This window comes from Humulus lupulus, chromosome 3 (assembly GCF_963169125.1).
Source record: "Humulus lupulus chromosome 3, drHumLupu1.1, whole genome shotgun sequence".
Classification (NCBI taxonomy): Eukaryota; Viridiplantae; Streptophyta; class Magnoliopsida; order Rosales; family Cannabaceae; genus Humulus; species Humulus lupulus.
This window is the reverse complement of record NC_084795.1, coordinates 54,741,567-54,768,394: the sequence shown is the minus strand read 5'-3', so window position 1 is coordinate 54,768,394 and position 26,828 is coordinate 54,741,567. Positions and strand designations below refer to the sequence as shown.

At 39.5% G+C, this 26,828-nt stretch overlaps 2 protein-coding genes across 2 annotated transcripts; both read right to left on the bottom strand.

The window, feature by feature from the left end:
* Positions 1–243: 243 nt before the first annotated feature.
* On the bottom strand, positions 244–876 carry LOC133824177 (uncharacterized). The gene has a single exon (XM_062257051.1). The coding sequence runs from the start codon at positions 874–876 to the stop codon at positions 244–246; it is 633 nt and encodes a 210-aa protein (XP_062113035.1).
* Positions 877–1,269: 393 nt separating this feature from the next.
* On the bottom strand, positions 1,270–2,693 carry LOC133824176 (uncharacterized). The gene is made up of 3 exons (XM_062257050.1): positions 2,288–2,693; positions 1,787–2,171; positions 1,270–1,687 (listed from the first exon to the last, which is right to left on the bottom strand). Exons 1-3 carry the CDS (start codon positions 2,691–2,693, stop codon positions 1,270–1,272), a joined length of 1,209 nt encoding a protein of 402 aa, XP_062113034.1.
* Between the last annotated feature and the right edge of the window lie 24,135 nt (positions 2,694–26,828).

Sequence of the window (26,828 nt, the reverse complement as noted above, 5' to 3'; positions counted from 1 at the left end):
TTGGCAAAGAGTACTGCTGTAGAGTTTAAAGGCTTGAAACTTCCCTGAAGCACCAACAACTTTCACCTCATCAAGACTGAATTTTCCCCTCAAATTACATAACTTCCTTCATTACCAGCTCGTATCAGGTGGCAGCTTGTAAGTCTAGAAATTTGAGTCTTTTTAATAGATAGAATTAATCCATTCGACCCAAAGCACATCATGCTTCTCAAAAATGGCCCAAATATACCTAGCTAAGATGGCTCAGTTCCAAACTGAACCATTTCTGAACCCAAGACCTCCATAAGCTTTAGGGAGACAAACCTTCGTCCAAGAAGCAATGTGGATCTTGCTTCTATTACCATTAAATCCCTGAAGAAAGCCACGACAAAGTTTTTCAACTTCCTTAATAATACTTTGGGGAAGCACAAAAATGCTCATCCAATAATTTCGCAGCCCAAATAGAACTGAATGAATAAGCTGAATACGGCCAGCAAATGATAAATGCCTACTAGCCCAAGTATGTAACCACATTTTGATTTTTTGGATGATAATATCATAATCTTCATGCTTCCATTTAGTAGGAACACCTAGATATTTAAGAGGAAATGTCCCTTCCGTAAGTTGTATCTCAGCAGCTATGGTCTGTCTATCAGCTGCAGAAACTTCCCCAAAGAAAATGTGAGATTTGCTGGTATTAATATGGAGCCCTGTAGCAGAACTAAACTCCTCTAGAGCTATTTTGAGCACTCGAACAGCAGAAAGAGACCCTTTACAAAATAAAATTAGGTCATCTGCAAAGCATAAACTAAGAAGTTTGAGACTTTTACACATAGGGTGAAACCTGAATGCAGAATCTTGAGCTGCCAATTGAAGACTCTGAGTAAGATATTCCATGATTAAAACAAACAAAAATGGCGACATAGGGTCCCCTTGACGCATCCCCTTCTCACCCTTAAAACTACCTTGAACCCTTCCATTCATAAGCAAGGAATACGATGTGTTTTATAAGCATGCCATAATCCAGCCTATAAATCTCATAGGAAAACAAAGAGACTTTAGGAGATCCTCAAGAAACCACCAGTCGACTGCGTCATACGCTTTACTTAAGTCAATTTTAATGGCACATCTAGGCGAGGTAGATGGTCTCCCATAATTCTTGATAAGATCTAGGAATATCAAGATATTATGAGCAATTGATCTACCTTGAGCAAAAGCACCTTGATTTAGTTGAACCCGATAAGGAAGGACAATGGACAAACGGGAACATAACAACTTTGAAATACACTTTTAAATGGTAGAACAGCAAGCAATTGGCCTGTAGTCCACAGCCCGAGAAGGATTATCAGATTTAGGGACCAAGGAAAGAGTAGTATTATGAAGCTCATCAGGAAAAATTCCTGTCTCAAAGAAATGTCCAACTGCTTTACATATTTCACCACCAATATCCAGCCATAAAACCTTGAAAAAATCATAACCAAACCCATCTGGACTCGGGGATTTGATGATGGGAATGCTAAAAACTGCATCTCGAATTTCCTTGTGAGAGAAAGGTTTCGAAAGATTAAGCTGCTGGTCAATCAAAAGTTTGGTTCCCAGCTCCACACATTGCATATTTATCTTCTTAGTAGCTGAACTAGGACTACCCATAAAGCTTCTAAAGTGATCCAAAAAATGAGAAACCACACCAGAAAAGTTATTAACCACCCTACCTTGTTAAATTATGTAAGTAGCAATTCTATTCTCTTCCTTACGCTTTTTTAAACAAGCATGAAAATAAGAGGTATTCATATAACCCTTCCTTAACCATGTAATTTGCTCCTGAGTAGTGAAAGCTTTAGCAGGAGCCTTGGCTTTCTCTTGAAAAGGAAGGTCTCGGGGATGTTTATGTGCTTGGAATAGAGCTTCTTGGTATTGATCCTTTGCCACTTGATATTGCACTCCTATGTCTCCAATATGGTCCCTATTAAATTTCTTTAATTTATGTTTCAGCCGCATAGTCTTCAAATAGATAGCCGTCAAATCAGTCCCATTAATCGACTTTCTCCAACTATTCAAAGCCACCTCTTTGAAATCTTTATGATCAGTCCAAAAGTTATAGAACCGAAATAGCTTAACTCCCAGATTCTCCATGGCCATAGTAGAAACAGTACAGGAGCAATGGTCAGAGACAGTTTCCCAACGAAAAATAGCTGTTGAGTTAGGAAAAAATCTAGCCAATCCTCATTAGCAAATACATGGTCTATCTTAGAGTAGATACGAGTAGGGCCATCTTGATTATTAGTCCAAGTAAAAAAAGAATCAGTACTTTTAAGCGAATCCACTTGATTCCCAACAAGCCACTGAGAAGAATCCAACAATTCCGATTTGGACACAGGTTTACCTCCATCTATATCCTTAGTAGTAAATATGGCATTAAAATCTCCCAAGATAACCCAAGAAGTGGCAGGAAGAGTAAGCTTAGGTAAACTATTCCATATCCTCTTCCGTTCCTCCATTGTATTGAGCCCATACACAAATGTAGCACTAAAAGCATGTCTCTGACCAGCCATTTTAACAAAACAGTGGGCATATTGATTAGTCTCCTCTAGAAGAATAACCTTGACAAATATCTTCCTCCAAATGATCAATATTCTGCCTTCAGTAACAGGACTGGAATAATAATCCCAGTTCATAAATTTATTAACCATCAAATCCATGACTTTATTCCCCATCATTTTAGTTTCCAAGAGACCTCCACCCCCCACTTTATTCCTACTACATATATCTAATACAACAGTATGCTTATTAGGACCATTCAACCCCCTTAAGTTCTAACTCAAGATATTACAATTATCCATAAGAAGAGTTAATATCAGTAATACCTCCTTTCTCACCCTCCATCTGCTCTTGGAGCACCACAAAAGAGTTTGTCCGGTTCTGTCCTGGTTCAGTGGGAACTTTAGCTGCCATATTGTTCTTACTCCCAGCTGGCTCTTGTTTGGAAAGAAGAACCACTTTCTTTGGAGTTTGCCAAACCGTTTCACTAGTGCTCTGATCCTCAGCAACAGTAGGTGCTTTAGCCGAATCCTTACTCAGTAGATCAACCAAAGGTTGTTTGTCCTTGTCCCACCCTTCCTCAAGAGAAATTTTAGGTTGAATGTCCTTCTTGATCCACTGATTTTTCATCTCCCTTCGACAGTCCACCATGGAATGACCATATCCCGAGCAACCTTTACAATTAATAGGAAGCCATTCATAGTCCACCCTTTGTTCCACAAGCTGACCATGTTCATTCAGGTATTGTATAATCCTAGGAGGATTATCTGTGATATTCATCTCTACAAGGACCCTTGCAAATTGAACTCTAGATCACTCTCGAGTAAATTTGTCTACCATTATCGGTTTGCCTATCGTACTCACAAGAGCACTAAGGCATTTGCTACCCCAATACTGAAGGCCAAAGTCATGTAACCTAATCCATAGAGGCACTGAACGGATAAGGCGAACTGCACTGAGATCAGTAGTCCATGGACGAATGATAACTGGTTTCCTATCAAATGGAAGGATACCATTTTCAAGCACATGGTCTCAAGTAGCATCATCATTAAACTTGACCATAGTCAGCCGCATTGTCATTCTGGCTATTTGAGCAATCCGTAGATGGCCCCAAACCCTTTTGATAAACCCTTCAAACATAGCCATTGGAGGATTAGCACCAAGGACAATACAAATAATGGCAGAACTCCAATTAGCTTATTGGTATTTCATCTCTTCAATATCAACCTCAGCAATCTTCTTACCATCTTAAATCAAAGGTTCAGCAAACTCAAGCTTTTGGTCACAAAATGAGAGTTTACCCGCTGTGAATTGTTGCCATTGAGTGTGAGCCGAGGCCTGAAAGTCACCTTCCTCCACCTTGTCTGCCCAGCTAGGCAGGTTCAGTGATGGAGTAGCCATTCCAGACACACGATGCGCATCAATCTGGATTTCACCATCTTCCGTCGATTGAATCGCTTCAGCAATAAGGGTCAACCCTGTAGTCGGGCCTTCACCTTCAGAGAGCACATCATTAGCAACAAAGCCATCCTGGTCATTCACATCTTGGATTGATGGAGAGCCCTGAGCAACCGAACGAGTCACAGGCTTCCGAGTCTTCTTCTTCTTCGCCATGGAAGAGAGAGAAACGAGTCTTCTAGCCTTTCACTTTCAAAGATTTCTTTTGTGGAATATATATCTTCTATATAAAATAACATATGTAGATAGAGAAATTCTTAGTCTTAAGAGTTCGTTTTGTTAAATTTAACCGAATATTCTAAATATGTAACGGAATATTTATTTAAAACTAATAGAAATAGATATTTATTAATTATATTAATATAAATTCAAATTCAAATGTTATAAAATAGGAAATTTTTTATTTATACGATTATTAGAAACTTTCTATTGAAAATTACGGTAAATAGAAGATTTATTTAAATACACGGTTTACATAAAATTTTAAGTTTCTTTTTACAAAAATATGTTACGCTCTCAGAATTGGTCTGAAGAAAAATTATGGAGTTATCATCTCCTCCAAAACTGATGATAGCCATTGTCGAAGTAGTTGACCTTCATGAAGCAACTAAAAAACGATCCTGACGAATCCATAACAAAAAAAGCTACCAAATGAAATTTGAAATTGCATAAATCCAACCTCTGATGCTAAATGTGTGAGAATCTCTCCAACCATTCAATGGGTAATCTCCAATTTAATATCACTTCAAATTTTTTATTTTTTTCTTCTCTTTGAAAATCATTTCCATTCTATTTCCTTATTTTTATATCTACTTTCTTTCTCATTCTTCTTTCTCTAATTATAAACCCATTCCCTAATTTTCTTGGTCAACTTCTTTGTGGGTTCAAAGTTGGGATTCTTGTTGCTGTGGATGCTTGTTGTCACTGTCCCCAAACTTTGTTGTAAGAAGAAGAAGAAAAAGAAAAGCAAATGAATTTATGTCTCTTGTTGTAGTAAATCTGGGTCTAAAACATTTCATATTACTTTTGAACATTTAAATACTTGAATTTTATTTTTCATAATCTAAGTATTGTATAATCTTTATTTGAACAAAATTGATCTAATATGAGTATTGAATATTGGTTTCATTTTATTGAATTTGAGTTGGATATTGTTTATCTTGAGTTGGTTTCTTAATCAAATATGGGTATTAAATTTGATAAAAATAAGATTGAAAAAGTTTTTTCTAATTTTGAAAATTAGGGTTGGAAGAAAGCTTTTTTTGCTTTAGTTATAGTTTTTACTGATATGCTTTAATTTGCATGTAAGATTTTTCAAGTTGTTTTAGTTGCAAATGAAGTTTTTTATGTTGCTTTACTTTTAAATCAGGTTGTTTAAGTTGCTAAAATTTATATATGAGTTTTTTATGTTGCATTGGGTTGCATAATGATGATTAATGTGCATAACAAAGAGGTTGCTATAATTTCCTAAATGCTAAGATTTACATGTGAGATTTTTTAAGTTGCTAGTGGTTGCATAAAGATGATTAATTTTCATAATGAGGTTGCTATAATTACTTAACATGTTGTAATTTATAAATGAATTATTATAAGTTACTCTAGGTTGAATAGCAAGTTGCTTAATATGTTGTAATTTGCATTAGGTTACATAAGGATGATTTAGTTGAATAATTAGGTTGTTTTAATTGCTCTAATTTGCATATGAGATTTTTTTTTAAGTTGCTTAACATGCTCTAATTTTAGTATGAGGTTTTTCAAGTTGATTTAGCTATAAATTAGGGGTTTTTTTTTATGTTGCTTTAGTTTCAAATTAGGTTGCTTATGTTGTTGAAATTAGTATGAGTTTTTTTTTAAATTGCTTTAGGTTGCATTTAGCTGCATAAGGGTAACTAATTTGCACAATGAGATTGTTATAGTTGCTTAACATACTGAAATTTACATATGAGTTTTTTTAACTTGCTATCGGTTACATAAAGATGTTTAATTTGCATAATGAGGTTGTTATAATTGCTAAACACGCTGAATTTGCAAATAAGTTTTTAAAGTTTGCTTAGGTTGCATTGTGTTTCATTAGGTTTGCATTTGAGGTTGTATCATTTGCATAAGATTGAAATTTATAATTGAGCTTTTTAAAATTGTTTTAGGTAGCATTGGGTTGCATTTGAAGTTACAGGGTATTTCATTAGTCGCATAAGGACAAATTATATGAGTTTTTAAGTTGTCATTAGTTGCATTAAGTTGTATGAACTAGCACTGGGTTGCTTTAGGTAGCATTGGGTTATATTGGGATTGCATTTGAGGTTGCATTGGTTTGGATGAGTTACATAAGCATGAAATTTATAAATTAGTTTTTTTTAAAAAAAAAAAAGAAAGTTGCATTAGCTTTGTATTTGAGGTTGCAGTGGATTTTAACAGTTACATAAGGATGAAATTAACACATGAGATTTTAAGTTGGCATGAGTTACATGAGCTTGCAATTGAGTTTGCAATGGATCATATTAGACTTGCATTGGACTTGTATTTGAGATTCCATTTGTTGCATTAGGTTGCATGAAGATGATTAATTTGCATAATGAGGTTGTTATAATTGCTTCATATGATAAAATTTGCAAATGAGTTTTTTTTTTTTAAATTTCTTTAGATTGCATTGAGGCTGCATAAGGATGAAATTTTTAAATGAGTATTCTAAAGCTGATTTCGGTTGAATTAGGTCGCGTGGAATTGCAAAGGATTTCATTAGTTACATAAGGAAGAAACATATGAGTTTTTTAAATTGTCATTGGTTGCATAGACTTTCATTTGAGGTTGCAGTAGGCTGTTTTAGGTAGCACTGGGCTTGTATACAAGGTTGCAGTGGGATGGATGAGTTACATATGATAAAATAAAATAAAAAAATAAAACTGCTTAAGATTTCATTGGTTGGTATGGGGTTGTATTAGGTTTGTATTTGAGGTTGTGGTGGGTGTCATGAGTTGCATAAGGATGAAATTAACATATGAGATTTTAAGTTGGCATAAGTTGCATAAGCTTGCATTTAAGGTTTGGATTGCATTAGAGTTACATTGAGCCATCACCTACACTATTGGGATATGAGTTTATAAGTTGCCATGAGTTGCAATATTGGCATAACATTGGTGTTTATTTATTGCTCAATAAATATGCCGTCCAGAAACATTTGTTAGAGACTTCCTTTAATTACTAAATATCTAACCAAGAATGATGTATTCCATTCATATCTAAATATTGATTAAAAAAAAGCTGATTATACTTGGGCAAATTAAGTCGTTAAACTTTAGCAACATACAAAAATATATTGTAGTGACTCTTGTATTTAGGTTTTTCCTTCTTTTCTTAATTGACAAATCAATGACTATATACATAAATATGTGTGTGTGACTATCAGTAAAAATAACATAAACATGAGCAAGAAAAGAACACAAATGGCTATTCATTATTGTGGATGCTCAAAATTCCATACTTGTTAAAGACCCAAATTTCGTGCTAAGGTCCCGTAAACGCCTAAGTACATACCTATGCCTACATCCCTAGACTCGTATCGGGAAGCCTTGCTAAGCGAAGCCCCGTTACCCACGCGATATCTCAACCTGGTGCCTCGCGTGCCTAGGAGGTGTGCCACACAAGGCTCTCGTCTCACGAGACACTCCATCTCACGCATGTGCACCTAGCCGTGTAGCGCCTCACAAATTCACGGCCCTGCGCCTTCGCGAGACTACCTCGCCCAATGTCACCGCAAGGCCATCGTGCCCATGCCTCCGCGAGGCCCCCACGCCTTGCGCCTACGTGAGACTGTCTCGCCCCCACGTCTCTGTGAGGCCATCGTTCCCATGCCTCCGTGAAGTCCCCGCGCCTCGCCCCTACACGAGACCGTCTCACCCCCACGTCTCCGTGAGCCATTGTACCCATGCCTCCGCGAGGCCCCCGTGCCTCGCACCTACGCGAGACTGCCTTGCCCCCACGTCTCTGTGAGGCCATTGTACCCATGCCTCCATGAGGCCCCCAAGCCTCGCGCCTATGCGAGACCGCCTCGTCCCCACGTCTCAGCTAAGCCGTCTTGCCCATGCCTCCGCGAGGTCCCCGCGCCTCGAGCCTGCGTGAGACCGCCTCACCCCCACGTCTTTGCGAGGCCATTGGGCCCATGCCTCCGTGAGACCCCCGCGCCTTACGCATATGCAAGACCATCTCGCCCCCACGTCTCTGCGAGACCATAGTTCCCGTGCCTCCGCGAGACTTGGTCACAAGAGCCAATATAGAGTGGCTCATAGTGTGGGGGAAGGATAAGTGCTTGACACACAGTGGCTTGACCATAGTGTCTGATGCATAGCAGAATATAGAGTGGCCTGAGGTATAGGCACATCTTGAAAAGATGAAAATATCTATGGGGCACGTGGAGCATGTAAGGGTACGGAACATGCATATCAACCAAAAGAAGACAAAGCACGTATATGGTGGCCATGCTAGACAAGTAGTGGTTGTACGGGTGAAGTACCTGGTGTGGTCCTTACCAGCCAATCTCTGACACTCATACTAAATAAGTAGTGGAGGCATATTTAGGTACTAAACTAGAGTCGTTTCCATGGACCCTAACCATGTACCAGAGCTGATACCATGACCTTCTGCACCACTACTACTTGTATGAGAGTTGGCACTATGACCTTCTGCCCCACTATTACCTGTGCCACCACACTGACGATGTACCCATGTACTTTATGATCCCCCGAGACCACAATGTATCATGGGACATTAGAGCTCCACTATAAATTGATCCTAACCTCTCAATAAAAGGGGTTGGAAAATTCTTGTAATATCAGACTATTCTAAGAGCAATACATAAGTTTTTCTTATATTGTTCACTTACAATCCTCCATCATATTTCTACAAGTTCTTTTACATTCATTAGGTCTTGATTAATTCTTTGAGTTTTCCATCCACATATCATTGATGAGTTTCCGCCGTCAACAATTTGGCACCATCTATGGAAATGATAAGTGCCAAGCCACTATTCTTCCATTGATTCCGGCAGAAAAGTTGTCGAGACGCTTTAAGTGGTTGCAAAAATCACGGGAGGTTGAGGTACTCCTCGATGGAGATCAGCTGAAGGCCTCCATGAAGGATCCTCCGCCACCCAAAAAAATGAATGCATCAAAGGAGCCTGGGGTTCGTGAAGATGAAAGGGAGGCCTCGTCCCCAACCATCCCATCTAATGAGAATCGTCCGAGGTCAGCAGCTGCCCCCGCGAGAGATGCTGGCAAATTCCCGCCCCCAAAGCCGCCATAGGTGCCAAACTCCAGCTGGCAAGATCTGGGCCCATTGACGCATAGGCCTGACAAGAATCCATGAGTCCATTTCGTGAGCTCGAGTTCTAGGTTTTGATTTTACGAAGAGGAGATACGCGAACTACACCGGAAGAACCAAAGGCTAGAAACCACCTTAGAGAACATGCAAGAGGTGTTGAATGGCCTACTACAGGGGAAATCAAGCATATCTCTTCCTAGGCAAAAAGAGAGAGGTCAAGAGGGGGTGGAAACCACAGTTCCAGTGGACAATTGAAGGACTCGACTCTCCACGAGTAATAACCCCTGAACAAAGCAGTGCGAACGTCCCAGACCACCGAAGCAGCCCCAGAGGCCAGAGTAGAAGAACAACGCTGACCCTCGTAACGAAGTTGAAGTCACTTCAAGGAAAACACCCTCAGACTTACGAGAAGAGCTCAACAAGAAAAGGACAGATAAAAGGACTACACCTCCTATGGCGCCCCGGGAAGACAAAGGAAAGGGAAAGGCTAACATGTCCACATTGAGAGACTCCTTGAACAAAAGGAGACAAGACCTAGACATAGAAATAAGGAGCCTCCGGAGCAAGATAATCACTGCATCTAGAGGGCAAGCTGTCGATGACAAGTTCGAATATGAATCGCCTTTCACTAAGGATATCCAAGCCATCTGGATCCCAGCCAACTTCAAGGAGCCTCATGTTACCTCTTATGAAGGAAATACGGATCCCAAGTACCATCTAGGTGCATTTAACGACCTGAAGAAATTGAGGGGAATTAGTAGCAGAGCCAAAGCCATTGCTTTACTGTCAATGCAGTATTAGGGAGACCCTCCCTAAGAGAATTGAAGGCGATTACTTCAGTGTACCACTTATCCATGAAATTCCCAACTCTTAGGGGAATAACAACCATGAAAGGATAGCAAAAGGAAGCGAGGGAATGTTATAATACATCCCTCTGCTTGGCCATAAAGCCATCAGTGCCTATGGAAATGGTGGTGCATGGAAGCGTGAACCTAAACGTGTTGGACCCGCGGGTCAGGAAGAACCTAGAGCCGAGCCAGTAGAGGAGTTCGAAGAAGTCACAATTATGAATGAGCCGTTGAGGAAGTTAAAGGTAGGAAGAAACCTTCCGGGAATCGTGAAGGAAGAGTTGGTACAATTTCTAAAAGCCAACCTCGATGTATTCGCCTGGAGTCATGAGGACATGGTGGGAATAGACCCATCCATCATATGCCATCATTTAAACATCGACCCAATGGCAAGGCGTGTGAGGCAGAAAAGGAGGGTGCTAGACCCTGAAAGATACATGACCCTAAAAGAAGAAGTTGACAAGTTGAAGGAAAATGGGTTTATCCGAGAAGCATTCTACCCAATATGGGTATCAAACCCAGTTTTATTCCCAAAGCCCAATGGAAAGTGCAGGACTTGTGTAGATTTTACTATCCTTAATAATGCCTGCCCTAAGGATTCCTAGGATAGACCAATTAGTAGACGCCACAGTGGAGCACGAGCGAACTAGCTTCATGGATGCATACTCTGGGTACAATCAAATACCCATGAACCTAGACGATGAAGACCACACTTTGCTACAAAATGATGCCTTTTGGGTTAAAGAACACATGTGCTACTTATCAAAGGCTGGTTAAAGTATATGTAGACGATATGCTGGTAAAGACGAAGAAGGCAGAAGAGCTCACAAACTACCTCACTAAGATGTTCGGCACCCTCCAAAAATTCAGAATGAAGCTAAACCCGCTCAAGTGCACATTCGGAGTTTCGTCAGGGAAGTTCCTGGGTTTTATAGTGTACTCCTGAGGTATCGAGGCCAATCCTGATGAAATCAAGGCATTGATGGAAATGAACCTACCACGGAACAAGAATTAGGTGAAGTGCTTAACCGGGAGAGTAGCAGCCGTCAATAGGTTCATCTCCAGATCCATGGACAAATGCCTTCCTTTCTTCAACATCCTAAAAGGGAGCAAAAAGTTCGCTTGGGATGAAGATTGTCAGGAAGCCTTCGCTAAGCTAAAGGAACACCTTGGAAAACAACCCCTTTTGGCTAAGCCAGAAAAGGGGAAAAGCTATACTTGTACTTAGCCGTACCAAAGCAGCTACAAGTGTCGCCCTGGTCAAAGGAGAAAAGAAGCTTCAGCAACCCGTGTACTATGTGAGCAAGCGGTTGGTAGATGCAGAAACCCGGTACCCAGAAATAGAAAAGTTAGCATATGCCTTGATAGTGGCTTTGTGAAAGTTGAGGCCCTATTTTCACACTCATTCTGTTCAAGTGCTCACCAACACCCCTTTGCTACAAGTCTTGCACAAACTTGTGACTTCGGGATGGTTGTTAAAATGGTCGATTAAGTTAAGTCAGTTTGACATCACTTACACCCTAAGGACCTCAATCAACGGGCAGGTACTTGCATATTTTATAGTCGAATTTGCACACCGACCCCATGAGGAGGGATAAATAGAAGAGAATGAACCGGTGGGTGAAGGAGAAAACCATCCCAAAGAATGGACCCTCCATGTAGACAGGGCGTCTAACGAGGGAGGAGCCGACGCTGGCATAGTAATGACAGGATCTGAAGGGCATAAGATGTGTTGTGCATTAAGATTTAGATTTGAAGCTTCCAATAATGAAGCAGAATACGAGGCACTACTGGCTGGCCTACGACTAGCCAAGGAGTTGAAGGTAACCCGCTTAATGTCTTTAGTGACTCACAACTAGTAGTATTTCAGGTGAAAGGCGAATATCAAGCTAGAGGCCCAAAAATGGTTGCATATCTCGCCAAAGTGAAGGGGTATTTGGATCGGTTCAAAAAATACACCATTGAACAAATCCCAAGGGAGCAAAACAAAAACACCAATGCTCTCACAAAACTTGCCTCTAACCGAGACGAAGACACGCTTAAGTCCATCCCTGTCGAATACCTCTCCAAGCCGAGCATAGCAGAAGAGGAGATCCACATGGTCGATAACCCTGGGGAGTCATGGTTTGCACCCATCTTGAGGTACTTAAGTGATGGAACATTGCCTTTGGACAAAAAACATGCTTGTAAGCTGACTTACAAAGCCGCCCAATACACCCTAGTAGATGGAGTTTTATATAAGAAAGGCTTCTCCACCCCACTCCTCTGGTGTATAAACAAGGGGGAGGCTTTAAAATTTCTACAAGAGATACACGAAGGGGAATGTGGAAATCATGCTGGGGGGCAATCCACGACAAAAAAGGCCATACGTCAGGGGTATTATTGGCCTACCATGGAGAAGAATGCGAGCGATTTTGTGAAAAGGTGTGACAAGTGCCAAAGACATGCAAATTATCCCAGACAGTCACCAAATGAGCTGGTGAGCATGACCAGTCCATGGCCCTTCGTTGTGTGGGGAATTGACTTGAGTGGATTGTTACCAGCAGGAAGAGGAGGAGCAAAATATGCAGTTGTAGCAGTCGATTACTTTACTAAATGGATGGAAGCAGAGCCTCTAGTCAACATAACGGCTAAGCAAATCACCACCTTCGTTAACAAATTTATCGTCTGCAGATTTGGAGTACCCTACAAGATAATCTCTGACAATGGGACGCAATTTGAAGGAGGAGTATTCGAAGAATATTGTAGGGAAAAGGGAATCAAGAGGAGTTTCTCCGCTGTAGTATACCCACAAGCCAATGGACAAGTGGAGGCCATCAACAAAGCTGGAAAAGTTGAAAGGGGCTTGGGTCGAAGAACTGTCCAATGTGCTTTGCGCCTACAGGACTACACCTCGTTCAACCACTGGAGAGACGCCTTTAACCTTAACCTATGGCTGCGAGGCTGTCCTCCCAATAGAAATGAAGATCAAATCCATCCGCATACAAGCATATGATGACTAGGCTAACATCGCAGCATTAGCTAAAAATTTGGACCTGTTGGAAGGAAGGAGAGAAAGGGCACAACTGAAGTTGTCAACGTACCAGCAACGAGCCGCATGATACTGTAATTCAAGGGTGTGAGAGAGGGCATTCAGGGTCGGAAACCTCGTGTTATGGAAAGTCCTTCCCAACACTCGAGACTCGAGCGCAGGTGTATTAGGGGCAAACTAGGAAACCCATTATAAATGAAGAAGAAGACCTTGCAAGGCATCACTTGAGTTCACGAGGATTAACTACCCTTATGAACATCAAGGAGGTCAAACGGTCCTACAATAAAAGCTTCCTAATAAAGGTTGATACCTCCATGAGAGGGAAGACCTCAGGAAGAACACCCACCAATAAGTCTAGAACAGCCACCAAGCCGCCTAGCCAAAAAGGGTCCCAAAAGAGACCCTTGTAAAAATAGTACTATGAATAAAGACGAGAAGGACGCTTCTTGCAAGAAATAATAAGTGGGTGCAAAAGTATATAAAAGGATGACTAGAACCCAAAGGGTCAACATATCCTTATAGATACAATCAAGGTGCACCAAAAAGAGACCTATCAAACCCCTTCGTATGGGCTCCAAAGGACCTCAAGCATGATAAATAAAAAAGTATATTAAAAAAAAGACCTATCGAACCCCTTTTTGCGGGGACAAAAGGACCTCAAACATAGAGGAACAAAAGCAAATGATCGCATGTAGATAAAAAAAAAAAGGGAGTCGCGATAATGTAGTAGGACTTATAAAAGTTCCAACAAAAAAAATGATAGGCTCAAATGAGAATACTGCCATATAGAACTAAATAATAAAGTTGCAGAAATAATGTCTCAGGGCCTCCCGCCACGAGCATTCCACTCAGCCACCCTGGCGACAGCGTGCTCACCAAATGAGGAGAAATTGAAGTTAGGATGTTGCCTCCACACTCCATAGAGGGCGCGTTCTATGGATTTGTATTTGATTTCAGCCAAATTTTCTCTAGGAGAGTGACCCTCTCTTGCAACATTGTGACCTTAGCTTCTGCTCCCCCAAGATCGGCCTCTAGGCGAGCAACCCTCTCCTGCAGCATCACGACCTTAGCATTCACCCTCTTCTTCTTTTTTGACGATGAAGAGGCCTTTGCTGGGGCCTTCTCAAGCTTAAGCTTGATATCAGTGAGTGACCTCTCGAGCTCCTAAACCCTGACCGTTAGACGGTCCCTTTCAGCATTCGACAAGGAGAGGTCCTGCGCCGAGTCGACGAAGCATGTGGCCACCAGAGAAGCCTGCACAAATAAAACCATACATATAAAAAAATAATGATGATGAGAAAATAAAGAATCCAAAACAAACAAAAAAAAAGAGGGGAAAAAGTAAGATCAATGTAAGACGCATACGCTTACCCAAGCGGTGGAGCGCACAAGAGTCTCCCCAAGTTTCGACTTGGAAAAACTCCCAAGACCTCTCCACTCGGACTCAGGAATACCCTTAGAAATCTGGATATACCTTTGCCCATAAGAGGCTACCATACGACCCACCTAGGGCGCCCCCTCCGAGTCAGGGGCGCCTGGCTGGGTAGGGACAGGTGACCCCCAAACCAAAGGAGGGGGCATAGGAACACTGAGAAAATAAGCCCCCAATGGACCAGGATTGAGGGAGCATGAGGAAAAGTATCGTATAACTCAGAAAAGGGATAGATGAAGCACCCCGACATGGCCTGCGGACCGTGGGAGTGAGAGGCCATGTCATGGTCCATAGTGGCCAAAGGAAGGCATCCCTTAGGAGACAGAGATGATCAGCAAGGTCGTCAGGGTTCTGGGGAAACCTCCTCAGGCACCCACTCTGCGTCGCCCCCTTCAGAGTGATGCTCAACTAAAGGCGCCTTCTTCCTTTGCTCGGAAACGTGCCACAACGCATCTGGATCCAAAACCGCAGATAAGTTGTGGCAGTTCGGGTTTTCCACGGTGAAAAGGCGAGCAACCATTTTCCTGGCAGGGTCAACATCGAGGAAGTTGTCCACAGGCGCTGCCTCCGACCGGGGAATGTCAAGGTCACCAAACTCCTCTCCACAATTAACATAATTATCAATATAAGTATAAGCTCCAAAATTACCAATTTAAAGTAAGAGGAAGACAAGCTTTAAGTACTTACTTGGGGACGAGCGAAAGCATTCACGTACGAAAAGGGGACCTTTTACGAAGAAAAAGTCTTGTTTCCAGGACCCCGGGTTTGATACAGAACCCTTTATGAGGGAAACCTAGGAATTGGCATTCTGTAAGATATAGATGCCTTTGGATTTAGGGGTTGGCATGAGGTTATACATAAAATACACCTCTCGAGCCATAGGAGCGTGTTGGTTGAGCTCGGTAAATTCCATGTATAGGCAACTTAAGGTTAGCGAGTTGTTAGGTGCCAGCTGGAGCGGAGCAAGGTCCAAGTGATTAAGCATCATAACAAAAAACAGATGCAAAGGAATTGTCCCACCCACTTTGAAGATATTCTCGCTCATGGCCATGCCCCCCTAGGGGCGATTATCGGCCCAGTAGTTATTGGAAGGAACATACAACTTGTATTCCTTGCCAATGCGATATTTAGCGGATAGCTCCAACAGCCGATTCTTCGGCACATTGGAAACAATAGAGGATGCCAATAAAGGACCAGAATCTTGTGCCTCAGAAGCCACCTACCGCCGTATTCTCTTTGCCATATCTACAAAACCAAAGGAAAAAGGTGAGGTAGAAACAGGGCACTATACCCTTCATTTTTTCTTCCTAGCAAGGGTCTTCCACCGAGGCGCTGAGTGTGGAAGCGCTAAGCAAGGGTGAATAAAAAACAAGGGTTAAGGGGAACCCGGGATGACCCCATGGCAACCATAAGAGGATAACAAGGCAGGAGGTTCAGGCTGGAGATTTCCCTCCATGAACTCCAACTCCATCTGTAGATCCAAAAGGGTCACCCTAAGATTTGCTATGTGATCGCTAAGGTCATAGGGGAAAGAAACTCCATCGCCCCTCAAAACCGAGTCTATTTCACACTCCACTACCTATATTTTATGCCTAAGTCCAGCCATATGCTCAAGGTGATGTATACATGCCTGCCTCAAAGTGTCATAGTCTTGGTGAGGGTTGTTTTCGGGGGACTCCGAGTCTGAAGATAAGTCTACAAACTCGACCCCCAGAGGAGCACCAAATTATCCCTCACATGCCATGGAACCTTGTCTCGTAGGTAATAAGGGTTCACGTGTAAATGAGGGGATTGCTACAAAACACAAAGGAACGGGCTCAAAACCTCTAAACACGAGCGCTCTAAATGACCAACTACGGGGTATAAACAAGGGCGTGTAAGTGGATCAACTCACAACGAGCTCTGGCCAAGGCAACCCATCCCGAGTAGTGCTAATTTGGACCCAACGAAATAATAAAGAAGGAAGGTATACCTTATGTAAGAAAATCGGGGGCTGTCACGGTTGAAGGGAGGCCAAAGGTCGAAAGTACCAGCACGGTCAAAAGGAGGACAAGGGTCCAAAGCACCACCGTGATCGAACAAATGCGAAGGGTCGAAGGTTTGCGCCTCCGCAAATGGAGGAGAGAGTACTTTTAGTCCCCAAGTACCTGTATGGATATTGGCATAAAGGAAAGGACAACCAAAGTGAGGTTGTGGGGGATCGAACCCCTTACCTCTTGAAGGAAGTAAGGACTCCAAAACAATAAGCTAAGGAGATAAAGTGTAAATAATAGGCTAGATATGAAGGCCTATTTATAAGAACCATAGGCTCATTGTAACTCCCTAAACTCCAGGGACCGTTATGGTGTGCCTTATAAACAGTGCTAAACTCGCTAATCGAGACATTTGGGAAAAATCGTGTAACTAAGTATGATTAGTGGTTTAGGGATTAAAATTTTTGGTTAAGACATAACGTTTCATTAGAACATTTACTATATACATTGGGATCCCAAAAATATAATTTAAAGGTCTATTACAAGAAAATATTTACAACAGGCCGATCTAAATGAAAAAACAGGGTTTAACCCTAGTTCCTCTTTCAACCCTCGCCCGTGGCGGTCGAGCAGCCGCATATGTACACATCGTCACCTAAGCTCATATTCAATATTCATGGCATGCTCTAATCACATGTTTCTCGTGCATCACATTTAGACATCCAACATGCATCAAGAATAACCATGCATGTCACATATACACAGGGTGCAGTTTTCTTACCTCTAGTTCGAGCAAGAATTAGAACAAGAACGACCCTTGAGAACGATCGATCCTTTAATCCCTTAGCAGTCACCTAGTCATAACCAAATACAATCTCCGATTAATGTAAATCAATAATAATAGGGTCTTGATCTAAACCCCACTCTCAAGACCCCGAAATGTACCCATACAGTGAGTAGATTCGATCCCGGACCTTAAGGATTGAAACCATGAGCCAAAAACCCTTAAAAAAACTTTAAACGGGGTTCTGAAGAAACAGATAGCGCTACCCCTCCTAGCTCCCCAGCGCTCTTCACAGAACCAAAACCACCTAGCAAAAATCCTGTGTAGCGCTATAGCGCCCTCTGGTGGGAGTTATAGCGCTACACCCAGCCAGAAAATGCCCAGAATTCTCTTCCTTAGATTCCACCATTTCCAACCCAAACCAAAAGCTTCCAAACATCAAATTAAGTCCCAAATGAACCCAAATACCACCTCCACATGTCCTAGGCACCACAACCCCAACTTTCCAACTAAAAAACCAGCTGAAACTCAACTAGGAAAATAGAGCAAAAACAAGAGTTCTAATGGCTAAAAAAAACTCACCTCAATCTCAACAACACACCCTCTTCAATGGCGGAGCATAACCCTAGCTTATCACAACTTGGTTCCTAAAAAAGAGCTTGAAAATTCAAAGAGAAATGGGGGAGAAATGACCATCGGGAGAGAAGGAGGAAGAAGACTCTGTTTTTTGTAAGCTTCTACAGCCTTAATGGCTGATATAAATCTTTAAGGGTGAAAAGACCTAAATGCCCTCAAGTCTAAAATAAAGCCTTAATAGCCACCAAGGGCAAAATCGTCCTTTCGCACCTATTTCGTTAATCATAATTAACACCCTCCAATTCCCGCTATTCTCAATTACCAATAAATCATATCCCGTTACCCTTTAACACCCAGCAACGCTCTAATCATTAAAATCACCCCAAGACTCACCCCAAGCCCCGAACTTAAACCCGTTATGACTAGACCGAACACTTGCATTTCATGATCCTGTCATGCAGAAAAGCTCGAACAAATCCACATATAATGTGGTACCATTCATAACTCACCCACATGCACAAAAATACAAAATCACGCCCTCAACAAGCCAAATTACCAAAATGCCCTTATAATTAAAATAAACCCATATGCATGCATTTATCATCATATAATAATATAATTCACATAACACATGCATATGATCACATAATAACATAATACATCAATTATGGCCCTTCCGGCCTCCTAATAAAGGTCCTCAACCTTATTAGGAAATTTGGGGCATTACACTCATCTTTGCCGTCAAATCTGATGCCTGATCAATGGTCAAAGAGGGGGCTTGGCACTTGCCTTGGGATATGCGGAGCACAATGATAGGCTTACATTTAGTCATAAGGAATCATGAGGATCACCACCTCCAAAACGCATTTTATATACAATCACAGCAAGGAAACCCACAAGCACCACCTATGCTTTGAAGATATCATAGAGAAGAGTCTACCAGAGCACCTAAAACTGCTCTCCTAGACTGGGGGCAAGTGTGGATGCTCAAAATTCCATACTTATTAAAGATCCAAATCTCATTCTAAGGTCCCGTAAATGCCAAAGTACATACTTGTGCCTACATCCCTAGATGCATTTTGGGAAGCGTTGACAAGCGAAGCCCCATTACCCATGCGACATCTCAACCTAGTGCCTCGCGTGCCCAGGAGGTGTGCCATGCGAGGCCCCCGTCTCGCGAGACACTCCATCTCGCGCATGTGCACCTAGCCGCGTAGCGCCTCATAGATTCACGGCCTCGCGCCTTCGCAGAATATAGAGTGGCTTAAGGTATAAGCACATTTTGAAAAGGTGAAAACATCTATGGGGGGCGTGGAGCACGTAAGGGTACGAAACGTGTGTATCAACCAAAAGAAGACAAAGCATGAACATGGTGGCCATGCCAAACAAGTAGTGGTTGTATAGGTGAGGTACCTGGTGTGGTCCTTACCAACCAATCACTGACACTCGTACTAAATAAGTAGTGGAGGCACATTCAGGTACTAAAGCTGACACCATGACCTTCCGCACCACTACTACCTGTACCAGAGCCGACACCATGACCTTCTGCACCCTTACTACCTGTGCCACCACACTGATTATGTACCCATGTACTATATGATCCCCCGGTACCACAATGTATCATGAGCCATTAGAGCTCCACTATAAATTGATCTTGACCCCTCAATCAAAGGGGTTGGAAAATTCTTGTAATATCAGACAATTCTAAGAGCAATACACAAGTTTTTCTTATATTGTTCACTTCCAATCCTCCATCATATTTCTACAAGTTCTTTTGCATTCATTAGGTCTAGATTAATTCTTTGAGTTTTCCATCCACATATCGTTGACGAGTTTCCATCGTCAACACTTATCATTAAGCAATATGATATAATATTGTTATGTTATACATATATGTTTATCCAACTAGAGAAGCTTAAGATAAATCCTCTTGCCTTAAAAAAAATACACTAAATGAATTGGGAAGTATATATCAGAAGAAAACTGAATTTTCTTTTAGATGAGGGACCAAACTGCATCTTTCAACTTGTAGCAATCAACTTATTGACAAAGTTAAAAAGGAAGCAAGAACCAAAAAAAATAAAAAATTGAAGCACACACAAGATCATTACTGCTTAATTAACCACTTCGAGAAGCTTCTTCTTTTCTTTAAAACACCAGTATCCTGTCATGGAGTTCATTAATTACCAATCCATTTGAAGTAAAAAAATACATATAATAAACTTATTATATAGAATTACCTAGAAATTATGAGGCTATCAGCTACTTCAACAACCTTAGTATAAGATTGGCCAAGTATTTTTAACTCTGCAATAATATACATATTTAACAAAGAAAATTCAATTAAAATAGAAAGTTAGACATATTTAACTCCATTCAGCATTTTGAAATTCCAAACTTCTCTGAGAATAAACAATACTAGAAATAAGCCTACAAGAGCAAATCAACTTTTGTTTATGAATTGGATAAAAGACAGACAAAAACCTTATATATTATATATTGGCTTATTAGGATTTTTTCCCCCCCTAAACTATTACCACAACCAAATCGTATCCCCTGAATTTTTTTGCTTGTTAAAAATTCCTCCTGAACTATTCACGTTACTGAAATGTGGGACTTCCGTCCAATTTTGCTAACAAAATGGTGATATGGTGACACTAGACTGCTGATGTGGATTGCCACGTGTATAATTTAAAAAATAGATAGGATTTTACCCCCCAAACTTTTATCGTTAGCAAATTATGCTCCTCGAATTCTAATATTTAAAATTTAAACAATATTTTGAATATTAAAAATAAAATATGAAAACATCAAACTAAAAATTCATTTAAATTAAATTAAATTAAATCTTACAAAATAAAAACTTAAGGGTCTGATTGGTATAGTATCTGAATCCCATTTTATCATTTTAAAATTTTGAAAACAATGGGACCTACAAGAATAACTGATTGGTAAGATGGTTTTGAAAATAAAATTCAAATCAGTATTTTAATTTTGTATTCTAAAATCAAAAACAAGAAAATCATGTTTTCTCTAATTCCAAATCATTGTATCCAAAAATCCTACAAATTTATTACTTTTTTATATTTTCATATTCTCTACCAATCACATATTTAGCTTTTTTAAAACTCAAAAACAGTTTTTAGATATTGAATCAATCACATTTTTAAAAACATGCTTTCAGACTATAAATTCAAATTTTTATTTCAGAAATATACTTTTTAAAAATGCAGATTTTCAATCGCGAACCAATCAGGCCCTAAGGCGACATAGGCAACACCAAAGCTGAATGTCGCCAGGGACCCACATGAGCCCAGTCTATCGACGATGTCGCTACCCAACCAACTTTGAGATCATTTTGACGCATGCCCAACACCCAAGCCAATTTTTTGTCACCATCAATTTTTTATTTTTTATTTTAATGGTTTATTTTCCTTTTTTTAATATTCAAAAGATTGTTTAATTTTAATTTTTTAAAATTCGAGGGCACAATTTGGTAATGGTAATAGTTCAAGGGACAAAAATCATATTTATTATTTATATTATAAACGAGGCATTGACATGGCAATACCACATCGGTCACCAAACTGCCACATCACCATTCCGTTGGTGAAATTGGATGGAAGTCCCACATTTCAGTAACGTGAATAATTCACGGGGAATTTTTAACAAGTTGAAAAATTCGGGGGGCACAATTTGGATTGGTAATAGTTCGGGGGGAAAAAATCCTAATACGTCTTATATATTTAGTATAGCATATCTCCAGACTCAAAACAACAATAATAGTAACAAAAGTATAAAAATTTAAATCATAAGTGAAGCACTAAAAGGATTAAAATTGACCAAGAAACGTGAGCCATCAAGTTATAAATCTATGATTAACAACACGACAACATATTTATCAAAAAACACACGAAGTATAACATGCTTACATTGTTTAATAACAAGCATAAAATGAGAAGAGCACTAAAGACTTTTTGCAAGGGGTGAGACAAATAGCTGAACCCATATTCAAATCATGCCCCAAAGTTGAACCTAAAAAGTTTTATAATAATGAAGATCATAGCTTTATTATTCCTCCAATAAGATCAGTTGTGTAGAAAAGTAGAGTACCAATAAGGTATCTAGAAGTGAGACAGAGACCATCAGGGAGATGAGTTGCTAAGATTAAGGACTCAAATCAACAAGCTAAGGCTTTGGTTAAGGATCGTACAACTTTTTTATGTAAAAGTTAATTGTGCCCAAAAGAACTAAAACACACAACCTTATCCACTAAGACAATTCAAAAAACATCTGGTGGCCAACAATAGAAAACAAATTCGCACAACAGAATCATAAAGTCATAAGGAGTGTAAGATTGATTGGAGAGTCAAGTAAAGTCATGGACATGAAAACAACTCACAAAAATAGAAGCGAAAGAGAGCTTGGAGAGTAACTCAGGGACACCAAAGTCATGAGGAGATGCATTGCTTGGGATGCAACATTCTTAAGAGTTGACGGGTCGTGGTGGTGGTTGCCGAAGAGAAAAGAAGAAATAGAGGGTTGAAATCTATGTGGTTGCAACCTTGCCGAGGAATAGGTTTGAAAAGTTGACGGAGGGGTCATGGTGGTGGTTTCCAAAGAGAAAAGATGATAGAGAGGGGGGTCGTGTGCTCTGTGTGGTTACAAGATTTCCCGTGAAAATGAGAGAGAGAGAACGACTGGAGTGTTAGAAATCAGAGAGAATTGAGTGTAAGAAAATACAAAAACAAAGGAAAAGGGTTTAGAGTGTAAAAATGAAAATAAAAGTTATATTTTAATGTAAAAGTAAAAAAATGTATATAAAAATAGAACAAAATAAGAAAGACCGTAAAAATAGATTTCTTTTTTATATTACCGTACAGAGGGGAAATCCCCTATAAAATATTATAATTATAATAATATATGATACAAGACTAGATATTTAATAATTATATTTATATAAATTCAAATGTTATAAAATATTATTACTATATTTAATACAAGACTAGATATTTAACACTTATATTAATATAAATTTAAATATTATAAAATATTATTGTAACAATAATATATAATACATAATGTTCATTTTTATTAAAAAAATTATCATTTATATTTGTTGACGCTGTTTTTCGTCAACTTGAGAACATAAGAGCATAGATTCAAGAATAGAGATATAATCAAATAAATAACACCATATTTTATAGTGGTTCGATCCCAAAAAGATGACCTACGTTCACTTAGCCACTTTTATTAATATTTAAGCTTGAAGAACCGCTGGTTGTTCTATAGTCCTCCTTCACTTTACATTACATAAGGACTGTATATACAAGAATGATCATTCAACATTCTCAATTGCCTCTCCCCATTTCTATCCCATCTCCTCTTATTTATAGTGAGGAATTTAGTGTTACAGTTAGACCATGGGCCTGAGTTATTAGGCTAGGCTCACAAATAATACATTATAACTGAAATACAGTTATATTTTGATATGTGAGAACTTTGTACTCCTTTGCTAACTCTGCTAGCGTGGATGTTGTGTGTTGAACGAACATGATCCTCCTGTTAGCATGTAATGGTTTGCCTTATACTTTGTGAGAACAGGAACCAATTTGCACTACGTCAGAACAGGAACCATTTTGCACTACGTGAGAACAAGAAGGCAAAATATTATGTTCATACTCCCTTCATAATTGCTATTTTTTAAATGTCATAAATGTCCAAAAAAATGGGTATAACATTTGCCCCCAAAGTCAGTTTTCATGCTTTGCGCAATTCTAACTTAGTTACGCGAACAACTTTCCCATTCATTTTTGGTTATGCACTTACATGACATTTAAATAAAATATCCATTTAACGATCACTTCTCCAATCGTTCTAAAGGAATTTCATTTGACAGCAACTTGTTATATCCTTCTGTCCTGAACAATATATACGTGAGCAAATACACCTTGAGCCTTTTGAAATATCGTGTTGTTTCTGCAATTGACTTATTATTACCGACTTTTTTTCACCACAATTATATAAAGTGGCATGACTTTCCCTTTGTACCATTTACTCTTACTAAACAGACTGGTACACAAGCAAACGAACAGACTTTGTTCTTTGCACACAAATGGGGTCATAGTCCCTTTAGACTAATAGGACCCTTCGGTCCATCACTTTGAAAACCTAGCCCAACTCTTGCTTTTGTTCTCTTAGGAGCCTTCATGGTTGAGCGTAAGCTGCCACCTCCCCTTTCTTACTCATAGAAGCTTGACGTCGTTAGAGGAGAAGAATTGTCCTGCCTCTTGTCTCCAATGTCACCGGAGTAGCGTGATTCTTCCAAGAACTTTTGTCACTGTTGCTTCCTTCTTGCAACGCTTATTGGGAAAGCATTTCATCCACTTTATATAATTGGATTGAGTACACTTGTCTATGCTTAGCCTGAAGCTTTGAACTTTTAAGGCCATAGATTCAAGCTGCACAAAGGTTTCGCTAGCAATCCACATTCACCGTGGGTAAATGCCTGATTCTAAGCGTGCTAGTAACCTCTTGTATATGAGCTAACAAATCCTTTTATATATATGTGACTCCCTGAATTTTTCCTCTCAGTAAATGTTTTCAGCCATGCGAATAGACCTTTGCATATATGTGAGCATAGTCTATAAATTTCTGAGCAGAATTGTTGCCACTGACTTCTTGCACATAAGCGAACAGAGTTATTTTTTCTCTCCAATGTGTAATTCATTGAGTTGTTCCTCTTTGTTCACTCCTTGTATATTAGCTAAACCAAGTTTTTATCCTCACTTCTAGTCGTTGATCGAATTGGTTGACCCTTGCTTATCATTTTGTTTTGATGGCATAGATGACCCGTACTCCCAGTTTAATGCTAGTGGTGATTGAAATTATTCGCTTAGCACCAATAAATGAGCAGAGGAAAAAAGGACATTCTTCCTCTTTGTACAACATTCTGTTCGTTTCTTGCAGCGACGCGAACATCGTGTTCTTAGGGCTATAAATGAGTACTCAACACTTGCTTTTGTGCTTTTAGCGTAAGCATATATACAATCAAATCATTTTATGCCACTATACCATCTTCTAATTGTGATTCCTTACAAAGAGCACATAATACGAACACAAATGTATCCTTCTTTGATTTGATCCCTGTTTGTCCACTAACTCGACTCTTGTGAATAGAAGAAAACACATTCTTTTTTCCCATCCATTTAACCATAAGCGAACAACCACCTTTAAATGTTTAAGGTCCAAATGGTTTCATAGCACAAATAATTTAGTCTTTTAGCACTAATCATTTCGGAATAAAGATGATTAACCACCTCCCATTTATTTGAATGAGTTGATGCCATTAGAGTAGAGACTTCAAATTCTTACTCGTTTCTAGGCACATGATTGTATAGTTAGCTTCTGTTTGTTCCCCTCATAAGCAAGCCCCTTTTCTTTGAGTCTATTCTCATCTGGTATACGTATATAAGCCCGGTGCGAACAAGAACCTAAGAAACTCCACACTGCCCTTAGGTGAATAGGTCCTCATAACCCATCTAATTTGTTGCTTGTTCGCCCAATCAATGACCGATTTGAATAGAGTGATGCAAACGAACAGAGCTCTATGATTCACAACATTTACCTTTTATTCACACCATTTGTAGTATAGGTGGACAAATAAGCTTTTCCTCCAAACCAACTTCACCTAAGTCTCGGTACAATCCACCTTTCATGAATAATAACGAGCAGGTACTCATCTTGCTAATGAGTGCAGGCACACACTCAGCAATCGCTACTCAGTTACTTGAACAGACATCACACGCCTTTCCCTTAAGTAGAATTTTCTAGTGTCTTGTAAATAGAATGGTTACATCAACCCATAAACGAACATGTTGCTTGAACTATAGTGCACCAAAAAAAAAAATTAGTTTATTAAAATTTTTGTGTTTTATTTTATTTAAGTGTTAAGTGTGGTGAATTGTTTTATTAAAATGTAGTTTATTTTATTTAGTTGTTGTTTGCTTTATTTAGTTGTTTGTTAATCTAAGTAAATTGTTATAATTGTTTGGTATAATCTTTTCGAATTTAAATTTGTTAATTTTTTGTTTGATTATTTATTTTTAATATGTGAATAATTGTGTAACTAGTTTAATTTACTATTAGTGTTACATTTTAAATAAGTGTGACAATTGATGTGATTAAAATAGGTTATTTTTTTATTTTAAATGTGTGCCGAAATGTGTGTGTGTATGTGAATGTGTTTTATTTTTCTTTTATTTATTTACTTAGTTATTGTTCCCATTATAGAAAAGGAAAGGGTAGTATGAATCTAGACCTAATGTGAGTCTTGATCATTTTTCCTTTTTTATGAAAAGAAAAGAAATATAAGTTGTCATCTTATAGGAAAAGATGACAAGGTTTATTTTTTATTTGGTTCACATTAGGATAAGGGTTTAGGTGAGGTGTAAGGAGAGGAAATGATGGGATTTAGCTTAAATTATGGGATAGGAATTTGGCTTTTCACACTTGAGTCCTTTTCTTAAGGTTAGGTCACTAGAGGCTATAAATAGGAGAGTATGGAAGCCTTGGCATTCTTTTGCTTGTGGCTGCCGAAATTAGAGAGAGAAGGAGAGAGTGAGAGAGGCGTGAAAGGGAGAGAAGGAGGAGAAGAAAGGAAGAAGAAGGAGGAGGTCTTAGGTATAGTTTTTCTTATGATTCCTTGTTGTTTTAAGATTTAGGTTTACCTTCCTCATTATCTTAAGTCTTTTTCTATGTTCTTCTTCTTCATGGGTTTCAAAAACCCTAGGGTATTCAAGGGTGATTATCACTTGGGTGTCGATCAAGTTGTGTTCTTGATTTTACAATCAAGAGAGGTATTGCATCTCTACCCCTAATGCTATGGTGTTCTCTT

Bases quoted from the DNA above. Each gene is read 5' to 3' on its own strand.
- LOC133824177 (XM_062257051.1), bottom strand. From the start codon at position 876: ATGGAATATCTTACTCAGAGTCTTCAATTGGCAGCTCAAGATTCTGCA.
- LOC133824176 (XM_062257050.1), bottom strand. From the start codon at position 2,693: ATGGGGAATAAAGTCATGGATTTGATGGTTAATAAATTTATGAACTGG. The intron at 2,172-2,287 runs GTACTGATTCTT...CTAACTCAACAG, and splicing joins TCAAGTGGATTCGCTTAAAA to CTATTTTTCGTTGGGAAACT. The intron at 1,688-1,786 runs GTTAAGGAAGGG...TTAACAAGGTAG, and splicing joins ACTCAGGAGCAAATTACATG to GGTGGTTAATAACTTTTCTG.